This window comes from Lissotriton vulgaris, chromosome 3_1 (genome assembly GCF_964263255.1).
Source record: "Lissotriton vulgaris chromosome 3_1, aLisVul1.2, whole genome shotgun sequence".
NCBI lineage: Eukaryota > Metazoa > Chordata > Amphibia > Caudata > Salamandridae > Lissotriton > Lissotriton vulgaris.
The window spans coordinates 904,778,388-904,794,962 of NC_141689.1; the positions used below are offsets into that span (position 1 = coordinate 904,778,388).

At 49.4% G+C, this 16,575-nt stretch overlaps 1 protein-coding gene across 1 annotated transcript in view; it reads left to right on the forward strand.

The window, feature by feature from the left end:
* Window positions 1-16,575, forward strand: part of PGM5 (phosphoglucomutase 5) — an 832,754-nt gene that overhangs the window by 625,056 nt on the left and 191,123 nt on the right. The window contains exon 9 of the mRNA XM_086961233.1: window positions 13,242-13,425. Coding sequence (XP_086817359.1) covers window positions 13,242-13,425 — 184 coding nt within the window. The remainder of the gene's footprint in view (window positions 1-13,241; window positions 13,426-16,575) is intronic.

Genomic DNA, 16,575 nt, shown 5'->3' on the forward strand with positions numbered 1-16,575 from the left:
TAGATGCTTGTATAAAAGTGTGTGTGTGTGGAGGGGGGTTGCAAACAGAAGGTAGCATAAGGAACACAAACGGGGAGGGTGGGGGGGAAGCAAAACTGAGGGTGCGGATGTGGGGAAGCAAAAGTGGTGGCACAGTGGGGGAAAGGGCAGGGAGGGCATAAATAGACAGAGCAATGTGGCGGGCAGGGAGAGAAATGTGTGAAGTGTTTTCTTCTGAAGCAGCATCTGCGCTTTCTTAGGAAACAAGGCAGTTCATGCCCCCCTGCCCCCCTCCACCGGGCTTACGTGCGGGGTAGAGGAGCGAACAGAGCTGAGATGAAAAAATGCCTTGACTTCTGAAGGGGGAGAGCGGAGAGCGAACAGGAGTAGTCTGCTGGGAACTTGCCTCGCCCTTTTACCAGCGTTTCTTGTGAATGGATAGCTGTTTTAAAGAATGCTGGTTAGAGAACAAGCATTTACAATGCAGTAGGTCTCGCATTTGCGATGATTTGAGCTATTGGCATTGTAAATGACTATGCCTTTTATTTATGTGTCCGTGAACCAGCAAGCAGTGTGTAGTTTAGGAGTAAGGCTCAGCACAACACATCCTGCATGCTAAAACACATCGCAACGTGAAGACACCAACTGAGAAGAAATCAATCACAATATTTCTGCCCTTTATCTTTTAACATCCTGGTTAAAACTGTGTTGAAAAACCGCAGCATGAAGTCACCAAGGGTGGGGATTCGTTGAAGCATTTTTCTCTTGAAAACATAGTGGGGGTATGCAACAGTGCAAATTGGCCATTCTTTCCTAGAAATACACATGAAAATCCCTTGGCCATAAATTTTTATCGGTAGCCTCTGCACTCCATGGGTTCGAGAGCGTAAATAGGCCAGCAGAGGGCATCCGCACAACAAATCAAAGCTAACAAATCGCACCTCTAATAGTAGTCGCATGGAGCCTGAACCGTGCCCAGCAGAGGCACAACTAGAGTCAATTCAATTCAATTCAAAGAATCTTTATTCGGTGGTTAAAAATCACCATAAAAGCATACACATATTTACATGAATAAAAAGTCATTAAACATTTTCAAGATCCTTATACAAAAGTATTAGTGTTAACATGGAACACAAACAGAAGAATATATCATTTTAAAAAAGGTAAAATCAGAAACATTTCATTCAACTCCCCTAGTTAGCCTTAGACGGACCGCTACCTTAATAAAATTCATTATACAACACAGTGTTAAGGGGTCCGATGCTTTTTGTAAAAAGACTAATGCCTCCCTTGCATGTTCCAGTTTAGCTTTTTTTAAAACATTTACAAGAAATCTGCGCCTGGGCATTGTATAAAAAGGACAGAGTAAAACAAAGTGAAGGGAGTCCTGCGGAGACCTATTGTCGCAGCCGCAGGATCCCTTCTGTTCAATTGATGTTGCAAATCCTGCTGGTGATGCCAACATAAAAGGGAGTAGGTTCAGTCTAAAACGACACATCAAAAATCTGTCCTGTGCGTTATGCATAAGGTACAAATATGGCTCCATTCCCTCAACGCTCTTCACCAGGTTGTGGGCCCTCACTGTCTTTTTAAGCCCTTCAGCCTCAGCTCTGCGTTGACTTTTCAACTCTAGGAAAGTTTTCCTTACTTGCATCTTGTGCTGGGCTACAATTGTTGCAGGGTAAGTGAAGAGATTCCCAAAGCCTATTTCCTCTAGGGCATTCTTTACATAATTGAGCCAGGGAATACGCATACATTTGTCCCTCTCTAAACAATCCGATAAAATTTCTCTGCTTAGAGACGCATCAGGATTAACCCAGATTTTTAACCAGGCCACAATTGGCCTGAGTTTTACCAAGTCATCTAGGTGTGGCCTCCCTAATTCCCTGTGTGCTATAGAGCCAGCAGTACTTGGGGGTACCCTCAGGATGGATTTTAGATATTTGTTTTCTTCCCGTTGGATTCTTGTGATATTAACAAAGCCCCATACTTCTGCCCCATAGATTACTTTAGAGCATGATACGGATCTGTACAGGTTCATCACCTGTTCCGGGCTCCATCTGCCTAACCTCCTGCCGTAGCTTGCTATTGCCCCATTAGAAGCGATCATTTTACTACAACGCTCCTCCACCAGGGAGTTAAACTGTAAGGCCCCATCAAAGGTTACACCTAGATAAGGGAACGTTTTAACCTCTTCTACTATGTGGCTTCCTATTGTGTAAGTGAATTTAGAGGAGGTTTTTCTTCCAGCCAGGAGCACATAGGATTTGCCCAGGTTGACAGAGAGATCTAGGGCCCCCATAAAGTTTACAAATCCGTCGATCAAGATTTGTAAGCTCCTGGGTGTGCGTGCAATCAGGACCGCGTCATCTGCGTAAAGCAGAACAGGAATATGACGCGACCCCACCCTTGGGCAATCTGCCTTTAAACCTAACAGATGCTGTTCCAAATTGTTAATGTAAAGGGAGAACAAAAAAGGGGCAAGAATGCAGCCTTGCCGGACTCCACTCATACAGGGAAAAGAGTCGGTCAGACCCCCCTCCCTGTTAAATCGAACCCTAGCCGTGGTGTCACTATGCAGTTCCCTAAGAATGTTAATTAGGCCACTCTCTATCCCCATACTGGACATCATGTTCCATAGTTTCTCCCTGTTGACGTGATCGAATGCCGCTGCCAAATCCATGAATCCCTTAAAGATCGATTCATCACTGGCCATGGTATATTTGGCAGTCAGCATATAAAGGTTCAGGCATTGATCACTAGTGGACCTCCCTGTCCTGAATCCATATTGGGTGTCCGAGAAGATGTTGTTTTCTTCGGTCCACTCGGACAGTCTATTGCGGATCGCCCTACCCAGGAGTTTAGCCGATACATCAATCAGGGAGATAGGGCGATAGCACTTGGGATCGTCCCTATTGCCCTTCTTAAAGATCGGCACAATTATAGCTTTGGACCAGGACGGTGGCAGACCACAGGTAATGGCAGTGTTTATGACCCTAGTCATTAAAGGGGCCCAGAGTTCTATGCTGCTCAGAAACAGGTCGGGGGATTCCGTCAGGGCCCGGGGCTTTGTTTTTGGTCAGACCCTCTATCCCAGCAGTAATCTCCTTGATAGTAAATACAACCGTTGAAACCTGGGTTGCAAATTCAGGTGGCTCTACGGGAGTACCGGGCTCATGATTATACAGACCCCTATAGTGAGTGACCCACTGTTCTGGAAGAATATTAAACCCTATCTCCGGGGTATCGTTTTCCTGGAAAGTGGGTTTGTTGATGATTCTCCAGAAACCCGCTAAATCATTTCTTTCCCCTGCTTCTCTTAGGTCTGCCCACGCTTCTGCCTGCAGAGCGAGTTTCCTCCTCTTGGTCTCTTTCTTATATTTCTCCCTGCACGCCTTGATTTTTTGGGGGTCCCTTGGTTTAAATTTAAGGCAGCTTTTGAGCTCCCTCAGTGCTTTGGAGCAATCTTTATCAAACCATCGAGGGTTACCGTGGTTCCTTGTGGGCGCACTAGTTTTAAGTAGGCCATCAATCAGATTTGCAATCTGATCGAATGCTTCCAGTAGCCTTGATCCGTGGACTTCTATGTCTAAACAGTCATTAATGGCAGTTTTGCCAGCGTCCACCAGGGCCTTATAAAACTTTTCCCCATCTATTTTGGACCACTTTAATCTCCTGCCTTGATCTGTAACCTTCTCCGTGATTGTGCGATGGTCTCTCCTTTTTGAACCCACCCTATACAACAGCTCCAAAACAAGTGGGTTGTGGTCGCTAAAACTGCTCCATTCAATCCCTACACTAATTGTCTTATTTAGCAGGGATCTTGAGACCAGGATATAGTTGATGATGGATGAGCATCCTCTACCCTTGAATGTGGGTGGGAGTGTACCATCCTTCTGTGTGCCAAACATGTTAATAGTATGTTCAAGATCATACTTGAGCCGGAGCATACTGAAAGCTAACCCTATCGGTGTATGGGAAAAATGCGGCCCCTTCTCCCTGGGGCATTGGGACCAGTCTGTGTTTGTTGGGACCAATGCCGGACAGAGGTGGCAATTAAAGTCTCCCATGACCAGCAGCGCATATGACTGCCCCTTTTTCTGGACTGTTGTTTCCTGACCCAGCCTATGATCCAATTCAGCTACAAGTGAGGTATGGTCTCCCGCTATCTCGTTATTATAAATATTGAAAATAATGAATCTTAGCCCCTTCCCGGAGAACCGAACTGCCTGAATCCTGTGGGAATTCCAGCCTGGGGAAGACCAACTGCCCGGGAGGTCTAAATCTATGTAAATGGATATTCCTCCCATGGCTCTCCCTGATCTTGATTTTTGCGCGGGTACAAAGAAACACTTATACCCCTGCAAATGAAAGTTGTTCTCCAGGGCCCATGTCTCCTGCAGGCTGATTAGGTGGAATTTTCTAATGTAATCAAGCCACTCTTTGTTGTTAAATTTGCCTGCCAAACCTGCAATGTTCCAAGAAATCATTCTCAGTACCTCACCACTCTGTTCTGTTCCCCCTTGGGGCCCCAATCGTGTCTCCCGCTCAGACCCTTGTATATCCAGCCCATGTCCCCCTCCTGTACATTCAGTATTTGTAACCCTGGGCCCGTCTACCACAGACTTCCCAACCCTGCTAGATGGAGTTTGCTGTGCCAGGAGGCTTTGCTGCTCCGGCTCCTCTACCAAGGCCCCTTTTTCCCCAACTCCTGGGGGGGCAGTATCTGTTTGTCAATCAACCCCCTCAAGACCACTCAAACAATTGAACCGGTTGAAAGTGTGAAAGGGTGGCTCTGGGCGGCTAAAGAGTGGCCTGGGGTTAAATTCATGATGTCTTCCCCTCCGACCAACCCTCTCCCAGTTATCATAGGTTTGAAACGGGTGTGCAGGGGCGGGGATAGGGGAAAGAAGAAAGAAACCTGGAGGGTTTGAATAGTTGATACCCGAGATCTATTCTTTCCTTGGCATATGTGAGAGACAGTTCCAGCATCCCTGAAGCTCACCAATATGCAGTCCCCTATTATGGATTTGTGTGTTCTCCCCACCCATGGCACCCTTCTAACCATTATTATTTCATTATTTAGATGTACCGGGAGGGGTCTGTTCATGTTTAGCCACTTGATTACCCTGCTTTTTAAGGAGCAAAAATCCTCAGCTTCACCCGCTTCAAGTGGGGGGACGCCCGCCATGACTACCGTAAAATCGTTTGCCTCTGGGGGTAGATTAGGCCTACGTGGCCTGGGGAGAGGCTTCATTAAAGGTGTCGGTGCAGCACTGTCTGCAGGCTGTGCCAGAGGGACAGGGTCTACAGGAGGAGTGGGCCTATTAGAGTTAAATGGCTTGGTTGGTACAGGATTAGTCCTCAGGGGCTGTGGAGGGGCCACAGCATTCACAGCCTGTGGGGGAGCTGAGCTCATTGCGCTATTTGGGGGCTGCTGGGGAGCGTAGGAGTGGAAGTGAGCTCCTGAGATCTTCCCTGGAGGCCATCCGGGATTTTCATGCTACTTAATGTGGCCTCCAGGATGGTGAGTCTGATCTCGACCTTTTTAATGCTTTCGCTGATTGGTAGTAGTAGCGACCTGAGGAGGAATTCCATGTTACCTAGCGGGGCAACAGAAAGGGGGACATTAGCAGTGTTATTACCTGTGTCTTTTGTCAGGGCGGGGGCCATAGCAGCCTGTACAGTGGGTTTGGGTTGTAACTCATCCGCTAATCTCTCAGTCGGTGTGAGGAGTTTTGATGACCTCCCAAACTCAGAGTGGGGGATTTTAGATTTGTTTTTGCCCTGGGCACCCCTTGACTTCCTCCTACGTTTGTTTGGGGGGGCCCATATACTCCTTGTACAGCGGCTGGCTTGGATTTGGCTTTCCTAGCTTTCGGGGCTGGGGGGGGTTGAGAAATTAAGTCAATGGTCGCTCTGCTTGGGCTGGTGGCTGGGGTTAGACTCGTAATGGGACAAGTGGGGTTTTCGTGCAATCCCTCAGCAGGAGGGGGGACATCGTCTATAGAGGTCGACTCTTCACTGAGCGAAGTAGAATATTCACCAAGGGGCCTATGTTTCAAGTTATCTATAGAACGTCTCCGCTCTGCCCTGAGTCGGATTAAGGTGCTCTCCTTATCCCCATCACCCACAGCCCGAGGAAAGTAATTATCTAAGGTCCTGTTTTTAACCCCTCCCTGCTTCATGGGGGTGCCCTCCCTTGCTGGAGACGGCATTTCAACAGAGGTTTGATGGTATTAAATGGGAGCTATATCGGCTAATAGGACCAGGACTCAAATATCTGAAGCAAGAGAGTAGGCCCAGCCCAGCCTACTCCGGCCTATGACGGCCTTAGACAGTCCCGCCCTTGTCCCGGGCTTCTCCCGGGACGCTCCTGCGCGCTCCCGCGCAGCGGGGATGACTAACACAATTTATAGGGGGAGGAGTGAAAGGGGGCGTGTCCAAACAGGGAGAGCTGCCCAGGTGACTCGCAGGTCAGCAGGGACTCCTGGGAACTGGAGTCCAGTTGCCAAACACGCTCGCAGCCCTGCAGCACTTACGCCCACAGCAATCCTTTCAGTCACCTGCACCCAAGAGTCAGAGCCCACGAAGCGGGACCCGCAGAGCGGGTCCGGCGAGGAGCAGCGTTTTTGGAGGCACACAGGGTTTCACAGCACAAGAGCACTACGCCAGCAGCAAAGGTCCAAATCCCATCAGGGGAGGCAGTAGCAAGGCGAGTCCCACGAGGTTAACAGGTCCGGTGAATTTGAGCAGGCTGATGGGGGCGTGTCCAAACAGGGAGAGCTGCCCAGGTGACTCGGGCAGGTCAGCAACAGCAGGGACTCCTGGGAACTGGAGTTCAGTTGCCAAACACGCTCGCAGCCCTGCAGCACTTACGCCCACAGCAATCCTTTCAGTCACCTGCACCCAAGAGTCAGAGCCCACGAAGCGGGACCCACGGAGCGGGTCCGGCGAGGAGCAGCGTTTATGGAGGCACACAGGGTTTCACAGCACAAGAGCACTACGCCAGCAGCAAAGGTCCAAATCCCATCAGGCGAGGCAGTAGCAAGGCGAGTCCCACGAGGTTAACAGGTCCGGTGAATTTGAGCAGGCTGATGGGGGCGTGTCCAAACAGGGAGAGCTGCCCAGGTGACTCGGGCAGGTCAGCAACAGCAGGGACTCCTGGGAACTGGAGTCCAGTTGCCAAACACGCTCGCAGCCCTGCAGCACTTACGCCCACAGCAATCCTTTCAGTCACCTGCACCCAAGAGTCAGAGCCCACGAAGCGGGACCCGCAGAGCGGGTCCGGCGAGGAGCAGTGTTTTTGGAGGCACACAGGGTTTCACAGCACAAGAGCACTACGCCAGCAGCAAAGGTCCAAATCCCATCAGGCGAGGCAGTAGCAAGGCGAGTCCCACGAGGTTAACAGGTCCGGTGAATTTGAGCAGGCTGATGGGGGCGTGTCCAAACAGGGAGAGCTGCCCAGGTGACTCGGGCAGGTCAGCAACAGCAGGGACTCCTGGGAACTGGAGTCCAGTTGCCAAACACGCTCGCAGCCCTGCAGCACTTACGCCCACAGCAATCCTTTCAGTCACCTGCACCCAAGAGTCAGAGCCCACGAAGCGGGACCCGCGGAGCGGGTCCGGCGAGGAGCAGCGTTTTTGGAGGCACACAGGGTTTCACAGCACAAGAGCACAACGCCAGCAGCAAAGGTCCAAATCCCATCAGGCGAGGCAGTAGCAAGGCGAGTCCCACGAGGTTAACAGGTCCGGTGAATTTGAGCAGGCTGATGGGGGCGTGTCCAAACAGGGAGAGCTGCCCAGGTGACTCGGGCAGGTCAGCAACAGCAGGGACTCCTGGGAACTGGAGTCCAGTTGCCAAACACGCTTGCAGCCCTGCAGCACTTACGCCCACAGCAATCCTTTCAGTCACCTGCACCCAAGAGTCGGAGCCCACGAAGCGGAACCCGCGGAGCGGGTCCGGCGAGGAGCAGCGTTTTTGGAGGCACACAGGGTTTCACAGCACAAGAGCACTACGCCAGCAGCAAAGGTCCGAATCCCATTAGGCGAGGCAGTAGCAAGGCGAGTCAAATTTCGGGGGGCTAAGAAAAAATTTCGGGGGGGCTGATTCTTCAAGAAAAAGGCAGAGTAGAGCTGCAAGGGCTTTAAGCAGGGGGGAACATCAAAGCCTCATTAACAAGCAAAAGGTATTTAAAAGACCTGCGAAGTACTCTGGTGTGGCTGTGTGTGTGCCTGAGAAGCTGTCTCATCCCGGGCTAACACACATGACAGGGGGGCTGAAGCCCTTTGAGTCCAATGGGCGTTGCGCTCCTGGTGCCCAATAACGGTGCAACCTTTTCCACCAGCTGGGCTGAGGGTGTAGGGAGAGTACAGGCCTTTCGCAGGCAGTCTGCCATGTCACCCACCAGAAGAGGGAGTCTTTTACCGCATCAGCCCGAGAGGTGTAGCTCTCAACCTCACAGCTCCTGCAGCTCAATGCGGTCTCAACGACTGCCCCAGTATTTCATTTATATGGCGGGACGGGGAGGGTGAGCTTGGTGTCAGGGAAAGCGAGAGGCAAATTTCACAGTTTATTTTGCCAACACAAGCAGTGCTCTCCAACGGAAGACAACTTCTTGAGAGGTTTCAGAACGCAAGATGTGGGTAATGTGTATATGGTTTTGTGATATTCATTTTGTTGAAGTCGCCTTAGGTACTTTTCCGCCTTACTCAGTACTGCGTACTTTAAAACAAGAATCTCCATAAGGCTAACTCAGTCTGTTATCGTACCATACTAAAACAAGCAATATTGCTTAATATAAATTAAAAAAAACATGTGTTTTTGGACGGAACACGAGCACAGAGACTTCGCAGCAGAACGACAAGAAAGATTGCCATTTTGGATAATCGAGACAGGATGCCCACGAGGAGGGATGGTGGGTTGGTGGGGTGCGAGGTGTGTTGGGGGTGAGAGCGGCGGCGCTGGTCTCTTCGGGGACTCTCTGCCTAAACAGGCACACAGCTACTTCAAACATGAGCCCTCCTGTTTCATCCCAAAACGCATGTTAAGAAAGCGTGTGCCGCAAGCATGAAATGCCTGAAGCAAAATGACCCATGTAAGAGGGCCAGTCACCATGGGCGTAACACACACGTGCAAAGGAGGGACAAATTACAAAATTCACCACAGAAAAGAAAAGCAGTTAGAAAGGCACAGGAAAAATCAATTGAAAGTGCTAGGTGTGGCCAAACTCGTAATATAGAATATTGCATGCCTCGCAGAGCAGCGCATGCACGCTGACTCTAGGCTCGACCTAAAAAGCACAGCTTTAACTCGTTCCTGACAAACACAGCAGAAGCAGCAGTTAAAATAAGGCATGAGTGGGAATCACTCCCAGGCGGTGACTCAGATTTAATAGTGTTTTATTAAGTTAGCTCGAAGCTCACCCTCCATGAAGCTTGTACTGCAGAGATGTAAAAGTGAAAGTGCAGCACTCATGGGTGCCATGCTGAGCCAGGAAAACACTGCACTGTGAAACAGAGTGGGAGGGGGGATGAAAAATTACCTTTGGCCATGTTGTCAGCTCGGAAGCGGTGATGTGTACACAACATGCGCAACCGTTTTGGGAGAGGGAATGATCTACAGGCGATGAGACAGAGTTTATTAAATGTTACTAGCTGCTCTTCACATCCCACATCCATGAAGCGTGTGCTGCAGATATGTAGCACTGGCAAATGAATTTGCCAGGAACCCTTCAGCCTGCGGCAAGTAAAGAAAGCACGTATAAGCAGAGGTGGTCACAACAGCGTACAAGCGACTCTCCTGCAATAAGAGAGGCTCACTAAAGAATATAGTGCTTTCAGACTAAAAACAACATACTTTGTAACAACCTGTTGCGATGCGCGCTGGCAGGACACGTATTTTGTGGGCCTCTTACAGTGCACAGGCATAAGCACCCCAAATCAGACACTGTGAGACTTAGTGCCTATGTTTTAAGTTATCTTTAAATCAGTGGGGGGTTGGACCACTTGTCCTGCCAACCTGGATTACTCAGGTATTCGGTACGTCCCTTTGTAAAAAACCCTCATACACTCGAGATGGAATCGTGGGTAGCGGTATATCTTGATTCTCCGCTGAATTTATCGAGTGCCTGCATAATCACAGGGTTCTTTGGTATGCAGCCTCCGCCCGGAGGTAGTCATCCAAGGTTGTGTGCAGTAGTGTCCAGTGATTAGTGAAAGTGGTGAATTTAAAATAACTCGAAGAGCCAGAGCGTGAATTTTATTATTCTGGGTTCGAGCTAGTGAAGTTGAAAATATCCATGGTACGCGATCTGAGAATTATTAGGGTTCTCTTTGCTACCTATTTTCGTGGGTTAAAAGGTCGACATGTTTCAGCCCTTATTCGTCAAAGTGATCGTCGGGCTTTCTTCAGGACCAGGTGAGGAGGTGAGAAGGGATCATTAATATCCCCTTCCTTATGAGGTCAACTTTTGTGCCTCCGCACGTGTTAATACGTGCTTCCACGGGTGCCTTGGGAGTCTGTTGGGAGGTCTTATCTGTAGATCGGGTCCTGGACGGCAGAGTCAGCACAAGTCGCAAAGGAACTGCACCCTTCTGTGGCGTAGCGCAACTGGAGCGATTGTCTTGTCGATGTGAAGCTTGATGGGGTCACATTTGATGCATCCAAGACCCTTGTAGAGCTCGGGAAATTGGTCGAGCAGCTCTTCTACTTAGTGAGTCTGGACACGCCTGGCAAACGAGACTGTGTGACTACTCAGCAGTGTGTCCACCCTAGCTGTCAATTACATGAATAGTTGTGGTGACCTTTAGGTCATCAGCTTTGACGGGGATCAATATTTTTCCCTTCAGTGGCAAAGGGGTGTCTGCTCCATATGCGTATATCCTGGTCCGTGAAGGGGTAACTGGTGGGCAGGGTCGCAGAGGTCGGTATTGTTGGAGGCCCATAACATTTACTGATGCTCCCGTGTTGATAACGGCCTTAACTTCTGTGCCTGTGATCTGGATGGTGCAGGTGGGCTGTGATTGTCTGCGTCGTTTGAGCTCCTTCGCAAAAGATATGAGGTATATTTCCCCATCATCCTCCTCTGAAGATGAGTCGACTGGTCCTTGGTGTTTGGGGCCGGTTCGTGATGTCTCTTCTGGTGGCATGGCTGTTGCTAAAGATAGTTGACGTGCCACCCACAATGGTGGTTTTTGGCTTCTGGTGTCGTGGCCTCAATTCCGTCATCAACACACGGTGGCATAGTGGTTGGGGGTTCCGCAGTAGGTGCAGATTTTGCCTTGTGTGGGGCAATCTTTGGCAGCATGTGGTTCATAACCGCAGTAGCCGCACTGCGATTTGGGCGTGTCCTATTTTGTTCTTCGTGTTGTGTCGGCTCGCGGTCTTGTTCTGAGGGCATCCGCCTGCTCTGTCTTGATTTTGTCTGTCCATCCTGGGGGCTTGATGAGTGCTTTGTCCATTTCAGTGGCCCTGTCTGCTGACAGGTCGTGGGACCTTGCTAGTATGAGGATGTCTTCCAGCGCAATTTTCCGTTGGCGTAGGATGAGTCCGCGTAATGTCTTGTCCCTGCACCCTTGAATAAGCTGCGCTCTAATTTCTTTCGGTTGATCATCTTCAGTGCACGTGCTCGCGTGTTCACTCAGATGTGCGTAGAAAACATCCATTGACTTCCCTTCTCTTTGACTGGCTTGTTGGAGTTTGAAACGTTCAAAATATGGGTTGAGTTGGGGGTCAAAATGAGCATTCAAAGCGGTGACTGCTGCGCCATAATCTGTTGCCGCCCCTGTGTTCGGTAGGTGTTTGAAGAGCTTGGAGGAGAAGTGACCGTTTCACTGCTTTGTCAGTTTCTCTGGTACCGACAGAGTAGTTGTCGAGGCGTTCGATCCATATCTTCCATCTGTGAGAAACCATGGCGGGGTCCTCCAACTCGCTGAATGGCGGCAGCACCCCTGACGCCGCATGTTGGAATGCGACATGGACCGGGGCTGGGGCATCATCTCCCATGGTGGTGCTTGGTACGTTTCCCCTTACCCAATGCTGACGCAGAGGACGGCAGGAGCAGAGAGGCGTGGGTGGTCAGAGGCTGCTACTGCTGAGTGGTCAGTGAACAGAGTGCAGGCGGTGGCTAGTGCCTTTAAATAGAGGAGACAGCAGTGTGGCATAGGTCGTTGTCCCTCCCACGCAGTGAGAAATAGCCTGTGTAGCACTGGTAAGCTACGGGGCCTGGAGCCTGGTGATGACAGACCAGAACTGCTAGTGTGCACGTCAGGGCTGGCAGCAAGATGATGTAGCGCAAGGCCAAAAGCAGACAGCAGCCAGGAGGCACTTACATTACTGGTGAGTTGCACGAGCATGGCTCCTTGCCCTGTGCAGGGTCTTGTGGCGTGATGCAGCAGAGTTGACTGATGAGGGGCCCGAGCACGGCTCTTTGCGCTGTGTGGGGTCTCGTGGTGTGGTGCCGCTGCGGGCATGCACTTACGGGCCATTAGGGAAGCCACCAGTGCAGCGTTGTTGAAAACCGCTAGCGCGTCTCCTCGCGCTCGGCAGGGCCGCGGGGCACAGTGTGGCTGCATCGGGTGAAGCCGGACAGGGGGACGAGGACTGCAGCCCCCACCCTCGTCGCCAGTGTTGCGATGTGCGCTGGCAGGACACGTATTGTGTGGGCCTCTTACAGTGCACAGGCATAAGCACCCCAAATCAGACACTGTGAGACTTAGTGCCTGTGTCGAAGTATCCCCCGAGCTGGTTCTTCCCATTTATTAACTCCCGCATGGATGACGTGGATGCGTGTCTGTATGTATGTGTTTCCGGTGCAGAGCCAGAAACGCGAGAGCGCTGACCGCTACACAACCAAAGTAAAAGGGCCGGTCCTCATGGAAGATTACAAATGAAGACACAGTGGTACTATGGAGGGATTAACAAGCCTATAAATGAATCAGAAGCCAGCATTTACGAAGGACAATGACACAAGAAAATGACGAATATGAGCGGAGAGTGGGCGGGGCTTCAAAGCCATACTTCACTACTGCATGCCTCGCTGCAGCGCATGCGCTGCCCAGTCTCGACTTAAAAAATGAGCTATGTCTGTCATTGTTACATTAATGAGCAGACATGTTGATGTGCCGCCACGCTTGATGATCTTTGTCTGCTCTTATTTTGCATGTAATTACATATATGAGGAAAGCAAACAATAGATATCAATTTTGACAGCTGGCAGGATACCTAAAATTCCATTTTGTGTTAAAATCTTTTCACATCAGATTTGATTATGAGGCGTTGGAACCCAGAGCTGCCTTCTTCATCATGAGAGACGTGGAGGCCTTGATCACAGAGAAGTCATTCCGAAGTCAGCAGTTTGCTGTTGGCAACAATGTTTACACCGTAGAAAAGGCTGACAGCTTTGAATATGTTGATCCTGTTGATGGAACCGTGTCCAAAAAGCAGGTACGGGAATTACTGATTCAGTAATTGTAAATATGTCAAGTAGAAGAGAAAGACACTTGGATTGTACTATGATATCCATGTCATCACTGTTTATGGTAAGCTTTCATTATTCAAGAGTCTGTAGAATACTGAAGAGTGCACATTTATTTTTGGACAGAGTCAAGTGGTGGCAGTAATATCTTCAATTTAATTTATCATTCTTCTGCTTAACTGAAACCTTCAATAACATCACTCTGGCCACTCTGGTATCTCTCAGTCTGCTCTTTCTAAATGTCCTCATCTTGCTGGTTTCAGTAGTGGCGTTGGAAATATTTATCATTCACCAGGGATTCCAGTCACTGACCTGCCTGATCTTACTGCTTTCCTTTCCTTTTTTACTTCCTTTCCTTTTACTTTCTTTCCTTGTCAGAGTTTAGTTCACTTTCTCTGAAGGTTATATATCTCTTTCTTTAACATCTCTCATTTTATGAGGTGACATAATTGTGCACCAAAGTTTTGCTTCCCTGTACACTATTCTCTCGTACTATGTGTTTTCCTTCTTATGACCTCTGACTCATGGTCTAGAACCCCAACCTTTAGAATATGTTTCATTGTTTTGCATAATTCATTTATATGTTATATCATGTTATATATATCATATGCTATGCAAATGTCTTCTGCTGTGATGCATCTATTTTTACAATAGTGTGCCTTAGTTTCGTACATGCACCATATAAGTATGGTTTTGTTGTGAACTAATGTTATAGTGCTGCTTTCCTTGCAATAAGGTGTATAAAACAAATACAAGAAGTTAGTAAGTCCTATAATTGAATACTAAACAAATTATCATGCTGTTGTTCTCACACTTATGATGAGGGTGGCAACACCTTCTAGTGCAAGTTGTCCTTTCTGTGAGAATCGACACAAACCCAGCACAATACTCTGACTGCAGCGAGAGAGGAGTGATTTTTCCAGTGAGTCCCATCTCCATGGCCATATGGCTTCTTATCCGGGTACTTCTCAGCACAATGGCTGGGCTGCGCATGCCTAATCCATACTCAGCCTTTGAGCAGGTATGCAACTTCAATTCTCAATATGGCAGATAATGTAGGGCATATTTGCGAATAAATATACTGCTTGTTTTTTATATTTTGTGTATTTTTCTTTATGATGACTTATATAAGTGAATCTTGCAACTGTTTTGTTACATGTGTTCTGTACAAAGTTGTCATATAATAACGTCCAGTCCCTGGGATACCCTGGTGTGGGCTAAGGTAGGTGACCAGATACCTGCAGAGATTCCAGCAGGACAGATTGTCCATCTGAATATTTGCCCTTACTCTGGTCTAGACTGAGCATAGGGTCATGGGGTACCTGTCTAATTTATTTGTTCTCCACAGCTCATATGCATAACTACATGGTCTGGGTGCCAAGAAGATTTCAAGTAGGTCTGATTAAAACCTTTGACATACATCAGTAGAATATCTTTGTTTCTCCTTGCCAATCCTAACCTTAAACTCTATTCTAATCATAACACCTCTCCTTTTCTTCTTCTTCTAAGCTCACATAAGCAAATCTATATAACTACCCCATGCCTCTTGTCTCTTGCTCTTATCTTGACATAGTCATCTACCCCAGTTACACTGGCTGTCTTGTCCCGTTTGGTGCTTTAGCTGTAGTCCTTCATCTCGTTTTCTTCTTCTCTGACCCCTCTCCTTCGTCCCTACTCAATCACCTCTACTGTCGCTCAAATTATTCTCTATTCAGTCAACATTTAAATCTTGATTTCATTCCCATTTAATGATGACACTCTTTAACCCCATCTATGCTATCTCTATTCGCTCCTAAGAGGTCTTTTCCATTCATGACTCTTAATCAATCAATCAATCATAGCATTCATAAAGCGTGAGGGTCTCAAGACGCTAGTGGGGAGGACGTTGCTACAGTTCAAAGAGCCAGGTTTTGAGGAGTCTCCGGAATGTTAGGAGGTCTTCGGTCTGCCCCAGGTGCATGGGGTGGAGGGGCTGCTACTGTTCGAAGTCTCCTGAAGGTCAGCAGGTCCTGGGTTTGTTTCAGGTTGATGGGGAGGGTGTTCCATGTCTTGGCGGCGAGGTGGGAGAATGATCTGCCACCGGCGGTCACTCTTCGATGCGGGGGACAGGTGCGAGGGTGCGGTCTGCAGATCGGAGCTGGTGGATGGGGGTGTAGAGGCTGAGTCAGCTGTTGAGGTACGCTGGTCCGGTGTTGTGGAGTGCCTTGTGTGCATGGGTGAGGAGCTTGAAGGTTATCCTCTTGTTGATGGGGAGCCAGTGCATGTCTTTCAGGTGGGGTATGATGTGGCTGCGGCAAGGGATGTCGAGGATCAGAAGTGCGGAGGTGTTCTGGATGCGTTGAAGTCGTTTCAGGAGTTTGGCCAGGGCTCCTGGGTAGAGTGCCTTTCCGTAGTCCAGTCTACTGCTGATGATGGCCTCGGTGACCGTCCTTCTGGTTTCAGTGGGGATCCACTTGAAGATCCTGCGAAGCATGCAGAGGGGTTTGAAGCAAGAGGAGGAGACGGCGTTGACCTGTTTCTCCATGGAGAGGGTGGAGTCGAGGATGTTCCCTAGGTTGCGTGCATGGGCGGTGGGTGTAGGGGTTGCTCCTAGCGTGGTCCGCCACCAGGAGTCGTCCCAGGCTGAGGGGGTGGGTCCGAGGATGAGGACCTCCGTCTTGTCCGAGTTCAGCTTCAGTCGGCTGTTTCTCATCCAGTCGGCGACGGCCTTCATTCCTTCGTGGAGTTTGGTTTTGGCGATGTGGGGGTCTTTGGTGAGGGAGAGGATCAGCTGGGTGTCGTTGGCGTATGAGATGATGTTGAGGTCGTGCTGTCATGCGACTTGGGTGAGCGGTGCCATGTAGACGTTGAACAACGTTGGGCTGAGGGATAAGCCTTGGGGTACTCCGCAGATGATCTCTGTGGCATTGGAGCAGAAGGGGTGGATGCGGAATCTCTGAGTTCTGCCAGAGAGGAAGGAGGTGGTCCAGTCCAAGGCCTTCTCTTGGATTCCGGCGTTGTGGAGGCATGTTCTTAGTGTGTGGTGGCAGACCGTGTCAAAGGCGGCTGACAGATCCAGGAGGATGAGGGCCGTGGTTTCTCCATTGTCAAGCAGGGTCCTGATGTAGTCGGTGGCGGTG